At 36.0% G+C, this 10723-nt stretch overlaps 1 protein-coding gene across 1 annotated transcript in view; it reads left to right on the forward strand.

Moving 5' to 3' along the window:
- rhbdl3 (rhomboid, veinlet-like 3 (Drosophila)) overlaps positions 1-6333 on the forward strand; it is a 32608-nt gene extending 26275 nt beyond the window's left edge. Inside the window, exons 7-9 of the mRNA XM_059561065.1 lie at positions 560-660; positions 3251-3322; positions 5879-6333. Coding sequence (XP_059417048.1) covers positions 560-660; positions 3251-3319 — 170 coding nt within the window. The 3' untranslated portion in view covers positions 3320-3322; positions 5879-6333. The remainder of the gene's footprint in view (positions 1-559; positions 661-3250; positions 3323-5878) is intronic.
- The last annotated feature ends 4390 nt before the right edge of the window (positions 6334-10723 follow it).

A 10723-nucleotide genomic window follows, 5' to 3' on the forward strand; every position in this document is an offset into this window, starting at 1 on the left:
ATGAAGTCTCGAGTCAATGGTCATGAATAAAATCTTCACAGGGATGCCTTGATACAGTAAATTAGGTTAAAGCTTGTTATGATTTTATTTAAAATACTCACGTTAAGGAATAGTTACAATTTTACTAAAATTTTGTAATTTTCACACCCATCCCAACTCCAGGAGATTTTAGGCAGAATGTCTTAATTTACGATAGATATTAAGTCATTGTTCATTGATACTCTTTTTCCGTTTGCCAGCTTTTAAATCTTATTTGCCATCATTAGTTCATCATTTGTGCCATTGCTAGTGCTCCTGTGGCTCAGTGGTAGAGCATTGCATTAGCAGTGCATAAGGTTGTGGGTTTGATTCTCAGGGAGCACACATACTGGTAAAGAATGTATAGCCTGAATGCACTGTAAGTTGCTTTGGATAAAAGCATCTGGTAAATGTAGTTCAAATGTCAGTGGTAAACAATGGTTTTGTTTCATATGATTTTGATTCCAGTTTAAAAGATTTTGATTCCAGTTTAAAAAATGTTTGTTTCATGGTGACTTTTGTCTGCATTGTCTTCCTGCAGGTTCATTGGCTGTGTCAGTGGCTGACATGACAGCACCCGTGGTCGGTGCATCTGGCGGAGTCTACGCTCTGGTCTCTGCCCACCTAGCCAACATTGTCATGGTAATCAAGAAATGACTATAGAAATTTAGAAAATTAATATTGTTCAGCATCAATATTATGCTTAGAAATATCAAATAATCCATTAATCACAGAGGTGACACTAGTGGTACTATATGTGTAGAATATAGATTTCAATCTTAATTCAGCTCCTGTTTAAAATCCCTTTTGAAAAATATCAGGATGGCCATGACTCAGACTGTATTGTAAGGTTTGTCTTTTAGCCATGCATATGATATATACAGTGCCCTCCACTAATATTGGCACCCTTGGTAAATATGAGCAAAGGTGACTTTGCAGGAATCTGCATCCTTTTGATCTTTCATTAAAAAAAATCCTATTATGAAATAAATGTTTTTCTCTAGTTCACGATGGCAACAATTATTGGGACCCAATTATTGTAATGTCTTTTTCCCAAGATAACAGCTCTGAGTTTTCTCATGTAATGCCTGCTGAGTTTGGAGATCACCTAATAAGACATCCGAGACCAATCCTTCATACAGAATCATTCCAGATCCTTCAGATTCCCAGCTCCTATTGGTGCTTCTTCTGTTCACTCCAATCATTTTCTATAACATTCAGGTAAGGGAACCATGACGGGCATAGCAGAAGCTTCATTTGGTGCTCAGTGACCCATTTTTGTGTTGATTATGTTTGTTTTTTATCATTGTCCAAATAGTCCCACAACATTAAGGTCAAGTGGCATTTTTAACCATGGGTTATTTCCGTTTGCACCAAACCCATCTAGTGGATTTGTCATCCGACAATAGATAGCCAGTCCTGTTGATGTTCCAGTCGTGTCTGACAACTAAATATGCTGGAGTTTGTTGCTGGATGAGTGAGGAGGGTATTTCTTGATACCCTCCCGAAACACATGTGGTGATGTAGGAGCTATGTGATTTTTTAAAACTTTCTAACCCCAAGACACAACTAATCTCTACGATTCTCCAGCTGTGATCCTGGGAGAGTCTTTGGCCACTCAAACTCACCTCCTCACCATTGGGATGATATAGACACATGTCCTCTTCCAGGAAGATTTGAAACATCTACGTCACTTTCTATTTCTGAACCTCAACAATCTTGTTCTTGTCACGGTTGGTAAACCGTGATCTCTGGGTTTTGCACTTTGTGGTGATGTCTTTGTGTTTCGCGTCTGCACTGATTAGTTTGTGGGCGTCTCCGTTAATTGTCATCAGCAGCAGCTGTCACTCATTACACACTCCCTATATATTGGCTTGTCTCACGTCTTGTGTTTGTGAGAACGTTGTTTCATGTCTGATCTCTGTCCCTTGCTTCTGTGTTGTTTGCTTTGGATGTCCGTGTCTACCCCCAGAACCTCATCCACTCTCCGCACTTCCACAAATCATCACGACTTACCTTCGGCTCGATTCCCCGCAGTCCCTGTCACCATCTGGATTCCTCACCGCCTCACCACCGTCTTGGATTGTCGTCTTCCCAGCATCGTGTTGTACCCTTGTTTGTCTGTTTCATATTCATTAAACTGTTTAACTCGCACTTGTTTCCAGCTCCTCCTTCACCCAGTCGTCACAGTTCTACACATCGGAACTATATTCTTTGGTTTTACTCTTTGTGATGGATGATTAAGGGAATTTGTCCATTGTGTCCTTCTATTTATAATCCTGTGAAACAGGAAGTGGTGGGACAATTCCGTGCTTCTAGTCATCCTGGTGTGCTAAAATAAATAATAACAATAATATAAATGGGAATATACTTTAGAATGTAATGTAAATACTTTTAATGAAAGATCAAAAAGATAAAACATGCAGATTTATTTTCCAAATAAAAGAGCACTGTATAATAGGTTGTGTTTGCCTTGATCACTGCATAAAGACATTATACTTTTTATAGTTGTTCACTTCTTGTTGCTGTTTACTTCAGTAGTATCCAAATAGCACGGTCAGAACCAATGCTTAATTTTCCCCAGAAACATAATTTAGTTTTTTCTCTTGCATTATCTCAGTCAATAAAGAATCAGTATGTAGTATGTTGTGTAACTTATATGCATTTCGAAATAACTATACAGTACAATAATTGTCTACTTTGTAGCTCCTCCTCCTCTGTCACTGGCCAATCAAAGACTTCTGTGCTACTGCCGGAAGCTGGAAGGTGAATGGAGGTGTTTTGTTTGACCTGGTCAGAGTCATTAAATATTAACACCAGGACTATCCACAGTTCCCTCCAGTCAGATAATGAACCCTTCTGTACTTGCTCAGAACTTCAGATAGAACTTTAGAACTAGAACCGAGTCAGCACTGTTACATGGTATGGACTCAGATTACACATAATCTGTCTACAACTAAAACTGATCTCTCATGAGGTCATATCTGACTCGGTTATTATTTTTAAAACCCGCAAAACAGCAATTCAAACCTTGAAGTAGCTGAAGATTCACAGGTACTAACGCTGCTCCCTTTGCCAGATGTCACTGCATCACTGAAAATGCCAGAACAAATAACCTTTTAAACCAATTCCCTGGAACAACACACGAAATGTCTAAGAACAAATACTGAAGTGTTTTACCAATTTTCTTTTAATTTCTCCTAATTTGATATTTGTCTCCCACTCTTCACAGAACTGGTCAGGGATGAAGTGTCAGTTCAAGCTCTTACGCGTGACAATGGCTCTAGTGTGCAGTATGTAAACTGTTTTTTTATGTTATTCATGCTAAAATAGTATTTTGTTTATGAGACTGCAATTCTGTGCTGGAGATATTGAATGAAGGGGGATAAACAATGTACAAGTACAGGTCCTTCTCAAAAAATTAGCATATTGTGATAAAGTTACATTATTTTCCATAATGTAATGATTAAAATTAAACTTTCATATATTTTAGATTCATTGCACACCAACTGAAATATTTCAGGTCTTTTATTGATGATTTTGGCATACAGCTAATGAAAACCCAAAATGCCTGTCTCAAAAAATTTGCATATTTCATCCGACCAATAAAAGAAAAGTGTTTTTAATACAAAAAAAGTCAACCTTCGAATAATTATGTTCAGTTATGCACTCAATACTTGGTCGGGAATCCTTTTGCAGAAATGACAGCTTCAATGCGGCGTGGCATGGTGGCAATCAGCCTGTGGCACTGCTGAGGTGTTATGGAGGCCCAGGATGCTTCGATAGTGGCCTTAAGCTCATCCAGAGTGTTGGGTCTTGCGTCTCTCAAATTTCTCTTCACAATATCCCACAGATTCTCTATGGGGTTCAGGTCAGGAGAGTTGGCAGGCCAATTGAGCACAGTAATACCATGGTCAGTAAACCATTTACCAGTGGTTTTGGCACTGTGAGCAGGTGCCAGGTCGTGCTGAAAAATGAAATCTTCATCTCCATAAAGCTTTTCAGCAGATGGAAGCATGAAGTGCTCCAAAATCTCCTGATAGCTAGCTGCATTGACCCTGCCCTTGATAAAACACAGTGGACCAACACCAGCAGCTGACATGGCACCCCAGACCATCACTGACTGTGGGTACTTGACACTGGACTTCAGGTGTTTTGGCATTTCCTTCTCCCCAGTCTTCCTCCAGACTCTGGCACCTTGATTTCCGAATGACATGCAAAATTTGTCCAAAACTCCAGTGCTGCTTCTCTGTAGCCCAGGTCAGGCGCTTCTGCCACTGTTTCTGGTTCAAAAGTGGCTTGACCTGGGGAATGCGGCACCTGTAGTCCATTTCCTGCACACGCCTGTGCACGGTGGCTCTGGATGTTTCTACTCCAGACTCAGTCCACTGCTTCCGCTGGTCCCCCAAGGTCTGGAATCGGTCCTTCTCCACAATCTTCCTCAGGGTCCGGGCACCTCTTCTCGTTGTGCAGCGTTTTTTGCCACACTTTTTCCTTCCCACAGACTTCCCACTGAGGTGCCTTGATACAGCACTCTGGGAACAGCCTGTTCGTTCAGAAATTTCTTTCTGTGTCTTACCCTCTTGCTTGAGGGTGTCAATGATGGCCTTCTGGTCAGCAGTCTTACCCATGATTGCGGTTTTGAGTAATGAACCAGGCTGGGAGTTTTTAAAAGCCTCAGGAATTTTTTGCAGGTGTTTAGAGTTAATTAGTTGATTCAGATGATTAGGTTAATAGCTTGTTTAGAGAACCTTTTCATGATATGCTAATTTTTTGAGATAGGAATTTTGGGTTTTCATGAGCTGTATGCCAAAATCATCAGTATTAAAACAATAAAAGACCTGAAATATTTCAGTTGGTGTGCAATGAATCTAAAATATATGAAAGTTTAATTTTTATCATTACATTATGGAAAATAATGAACTTTATCACAATATGCTAATTTTTTTAGAAGGACCTGTATATATACCATATTGCTTATATCATATTTTATTATTATTATTATTATTTATTGGATATTTAGTTGTGCATTTTCATTTCCTCTTTATATTGTTAGATCAAATTTTCCATGAATATCAATTGTAATATTTTAAAGGAGTAGATATAATGTAAATGTAAAAAAAATCCATTTTAAAATTTTGCAATGCTTAACTAAATAGAATAGAATAGAATAGAATAGAATAGAAAAATAGAATTTTAAAATAGTTGTCAGGGGTTGTAGTTCACATGCACAACACTGAATAAATTGTAGACACTTTATTTAGTAAGGAAAACCAACACCACAAACTACACAAAATCACAGACAACACTGAACAATGAACAGAAAGAACTTAAATACACAGAAAGAATAATCAGTGGAACAGGGAACACGTGTGAAGTTAAAGCAAGCTATTGAAACAAATGAGTAGCAGGAAAATGGGAACAACATGAACAGAACAAAAACAAAACAGAGCATACTCATGATAATAGTCCAGTTCTTCCAGAACTATGATACAGTAGGCCTATACATGCAGAATTGTTCTAATCAATGAAACTACATTAAGTCATTTTTCCCCATAATTTTATTGTACATAAGGTGAGATACAAGATAAGATGACCAGCTAAATGCTACTAACTTTATCTTGGCCTATCAAGATTCAAGAATAATAGGTTCCAAATTCCTGCCAATAGAACATTTCTACAATGACACGGATAACTAAAACCTTTTGCATCCACTGTCATTATAAGTTCAAGAAACATAAAAATATAAACATTTACTTAGTGCACTTTTAAGTTTACTGTATTGAAGATTTGCTTCTTTTTTTTAATGAAATGTGTAATATATGTAAACCTTCCCATCGCTTTCTGTATCTACTGAGAGTTTGGTCGTGCCGTCTGGCTTCGATTCTATCCCCCAGCCTTCCCGCCAAGCCCTAATCCCAGTTTTGTGGCCCATCTGGGGGGTGTGGCAGTGGGCCTCACCCTTGGCGTCGTGGTTCTTCAGAACTATGAACAGCGTTTGCAGGAACAGTCCTTGTTCTGGATCTTCTTCAGTGTCTACACACTCTTTACCCTCTGTGGAATCTTCTGGAACATTTTTGCTTACAGTCTCTTGGATGTCAAGTTACCCCCACCTCCATGAAGCCCAGAGTGTGTGTATGTGAAAGCATGCAGCTAAAACAGCACATTCCTATTTCTAAGCAATGGTGAATATAAATTTGCATGAGAAGCCCAAAGGTTAATGCCTTTTACAGCGACATACTTTGTGCCAGCCATCGAGGTCTGACAGCAATAGCACAAGTTTTCATTTAAAAATAAAACTTGAGTTTAGAATCTATGGTTTTCAGTTGTTGAAGGAATGAATACATTCCTTTAAAGCACAGAATCTGAGGTTGCATGAGCAAAGAGAAATATCAGCATTTTTCAGGACATTTAATAAGTGTTCTATATTTTTATAAATAACTAAAGACAAGTACATGAGGTTGTATGAGAGCACTGTGACAGCCCAATTATGTGTGAAGGACCCTTAATAAGATATTTAAGAGTAACCGAAGTAGCAAGGAAACAACTAGATTAATTTCTCTCTTTTACAAACAATATGTTATTTTCTGATACATTTTTCAGTGTTAAAAGGTCAGTTTAAAAACGATTGCAGTCCCATTAACAGTGGCAGTCTGTGACAGAATTTACTGATTTTTAAAATGTAAATCAAGATTAATCTAATTAATAAAGATTAGATTGTATTACTGATAATCATGTACCCATGCAACAGAAGATTTCTCCCTAATATCTAAAAATATTAGTAATTAACCTGATAATCAATGACAGGTTATTATCTTTCTGATTAGAGTTTGGACTACATGTTTGAAAGTCTCCATGATATTAAATAATACCGAAAGCTAGTTAGCTTGAATGGTTACCTCTCATTTATGCCAAAGGAAGTAAAATGTATTTATTTTTTCTCCCTTTTGACATTTACATTGCATTATTTGAATATTATTTGAATATCCATTCTGTCGATTTACTAATCAGTAGAGCCATCACACTGAAACACTGGCATTCGTGAATGAAACTCCTTTGACTGAGTGACACTGTTCATTCTTTTTGTTGCTATTAAGAAATGTAATTTGCAGTACCACATCAATTAGATTTATTCATATCATATTTGATTATATATTTGAATCATGTGTTGGTAGAACAACAGCATCACCAGGGAGTCATCAGATCTCAATTTCAAATCATTGATCAACGCAATACTAACAAAAAAACCTAGTATTTTGGCAATGGCATATATGCTACAATGTTACTACAAAACATGCTCAACTAAATTTATCTGTTCTGCTGTTTGATATATAATAGCATGTATTGCAGTAGTTTTTTTAATGAATTGTGATTGTGTGACATCTACTGTACCTCAAATACTGTAAGTGGTCAATGTTATGAAGTTTATTTTTATTGACAGGTTGCTGAATGTATGTGCCTCCAGTAACTGGTTAGCTCCTCTCAGTTCTGTGCACAGCCACTCTTTAAAACAAAACTGATCCTGGTACAGCTTTGTGTGTACTCTGAGTATCTTTCTGCATTTAGTGTGTTGCCATTGATTCTCAAGCTAACAGGAAAAGAGGAAACTCTAAATAAAATCTTCAACTTCTGAAAATTATTTAATCTAGTACATCAATCCCAGTTTATACAAGTATTCTGTGACAACTGGATCTGCTTTAACTGTGTGTTTAAGATACTTTTGAAGTGCCAGTATACTTTTTGTTTTGCATTGTGCTGACCTTACAGTGTCAAAATGTAATGCTGGAATGCAATGCCGCATTTCCACCGAAATTACCCGGAACATTTGTACCAGTAACCTGGAATTGTGTGTAAAGGGCTATGGGACTGGAAATAATGAGTTCACCAAACATATTTTAACATGCACCTCTTTTGTAGATTTGATATGTTAATATAGAGTGCCTTAAAAATTTGTGATTGGAAATGACATTTTCTTTGCTTTCATTGTGAATCAAGACAGTGGTTCTGTTATAGTGTGTATAGTGTAAATCTCTTTACATAGACTTATATTCCAATATGAAAATCCAATGACTGTGTCATCACTAGGTTGTTTGGCTGATGTTGGGATCAATACAATATCTAATCTGATATAATCTAATTTTAATTAATGTGTGCCCATGAGACCACAACTCGTGGTGTCATGTATAGCTTAAACAATAATATAAAATACACAATTATGTGATATATATATATAGATAACATATATCTATATATTATGAGGGGCCGTGCAAGACTTAATTCATTCTGGCACTCTCACACACTTACATTCTCCTTTCACATACATATATTCTTGCTTTCACACACTTACATTCTCCTTTCAGATACATATATTCTTGCTTTCACACACTTTCATTCTTCTTACACATGCATGCATTTCTACTTTTACACACACATACATTCTCCTTTCATATGCATATATTTTTGCTTTCACACTCATACATTCTCCTTACACATACATATATTTCTACTATTACACACATACACTTTCTTTTCTCATACATATACACACATACATATATAGATGTATGTAAGAGAAGAATGTATGTATGTGCGAGAGAGAGAGAGTAGGCTATAGTGGAAACGGAAGACAGGTTAGGCGCGATCAGACTCACCGGTACAGGTCTTGATCAGCAAGGCTGAGGCAGATGAGGCAGCCGCAGAAGTATTTCAGCAAGCTATCTTGGTTTTTAAAAAATAAATAAATATTATTATTGTGAAAACTTTACAGTTGTGATTTGTGAGCGAGTTGTTATTGAGGACGCGAGCTCAGCCTCAGTCGTGTTGCCAGATAGACGAATTATAAGCGTACAAGTTTTTTTTTTTTTTTTCATTTAATTTAGGAAGTTAATTAAGTGGGATGTTGCAAGTTAGGGACAGCGATATCTTTGTTTAAATAACTCAAGACTCATTTCAATTGCAGCTCTGCATGCACTCAGTGCTAGACTAGTGTTCTATAAGCGCCACCTGCTGTCAGAGATTGAATTAGCAATTTTCATTAGAATCAGAAAGAGCTTTATTGCCAAGTGTTTACACACAGAAGAAATTTCGTCAGGAGCTTCCAGTACAGAAAGTACAAACATAGTGCAGACACACATATAATTAAGGAAATAAAACTAATAATAATAAATAGTAATAATAAAATATTCATTAAGCCAATCTGATGTTTTTGTTTTGTGCACTAGCTTCATGTTGCATATATTTTTTTGTTTGTTTGTTTGCTCAAGGTTAGTATGGCCAGTAAAAGAGCAAAATAAACATTTAATACATGTAAAAAAGAAAAAAAGAAGAAGAAGAACTAAATAAATTGGCAACGAGAATGGGAATCGGCTCATTTGATTGTAAAATAAATAAAATCCTGATCAGTGCATCCTTAACTGGAATAGTTAGGCCTACCCGAAAAAGCATGGTTTATTTATTTGTGCAAAATGGTTATTATTTATTACAATACAATGTTACAGTCAACAATGAAAACAATAAGTCTTATTGATTGATTGATTGATTGATTGATTGATTGATTGATTGATTGATTGATTGATTGATTGATTGTGGCAAGTCCTGTGAAAATATTGCCAGGGCAAGTAAAAAATAAATAAACCACAGGCCGAACCGGACCAGTTGAAAATGTCTTTAGCGTTAAGCCCTGTTAATACGATCAAAATCAGTGTCTTAGTACTTGTACACAGATCGTTAGAACACGTTGATACATAATGATATGTTAAAAATAAAAACTTAAAATATGTACTTGAAAAGAAAACAGGATGACTTTGAATAGCATAACTGTAAAATTGTGAGGAAGAGCTGAGCAGGTCTTGCACATGGATTTCCTGGTCTGAGAGTGACGTCCTGCTTAAACAGGAAGTAATGGATACCAAAAAAGGTAGAAATATATATATATATATATATATATATATATATATATATATATATATATATATATATATATATATGTAAAAGGAGAATGCATGTGTGTGAAAGCAAAAAAAAAAATTATGTATGTGTAAGGAGAATGTATGTGTGTAAAGCAAGAATATATGTATGTGAAAGGAGAATGTAAGTGTATGAGAGAGAGTAGAAATGTATGTATGTGTAAGGAGAGTGTATGTGTGTGAGAGTAGAAATATATATATATATATCCTCGCTTCGTGCTCCCTTTGATGTCTGGCAATTACAACCAGTAATTGAATAATATACGCTAGATCCTTTTCAATAAAATATATCACTATATCAGACACACCCAGTTTAACAGCTGTATTAAGTTTTTTTTTTTTTTTTTTGCAATGAAAAAATAATTGAAGCATTGTTTCTTTTTCATTACTACAAAATTCACAAGAATAGTCAATATTAAATTTAAAACATTCCGAAACATGTTTCACTGCATAAATTATATGCAATATTTTATATGAAACTTCCTTTACTTTGTTATTAACAAATATTTTATCTGGGTATAGTGTGGGGCAGCATGAAACTGGAAATTGTGATAAATGTGGTCATGTTGAAACAATAGAACACGTATTTATTGCATATGAATGAGCAAGATATCAACTAATTCAACCAAGATCTTTGGGAATGAATAACTTGTCACCTCTGTTCTGTTAGAAAATGTCATGAAACAATCGAGAATATTTAATGAATTAATTATTTCCCTAAAAGAAGCCAGTCTGGTTAA

Source organism: Carassius carassius, chromosome 10, assembly GCF_963082965.1.
Source record: "Carassius carassius chromosome 10, fCarCar2.1, whole genome shotgun sequence".
Taxonomy (NCBI): Eukaryota; Metazoa; Chordata; class Actinopteri; order Cypriniformes; family Cyprinidae; genus Carassius; species Carassius carassius.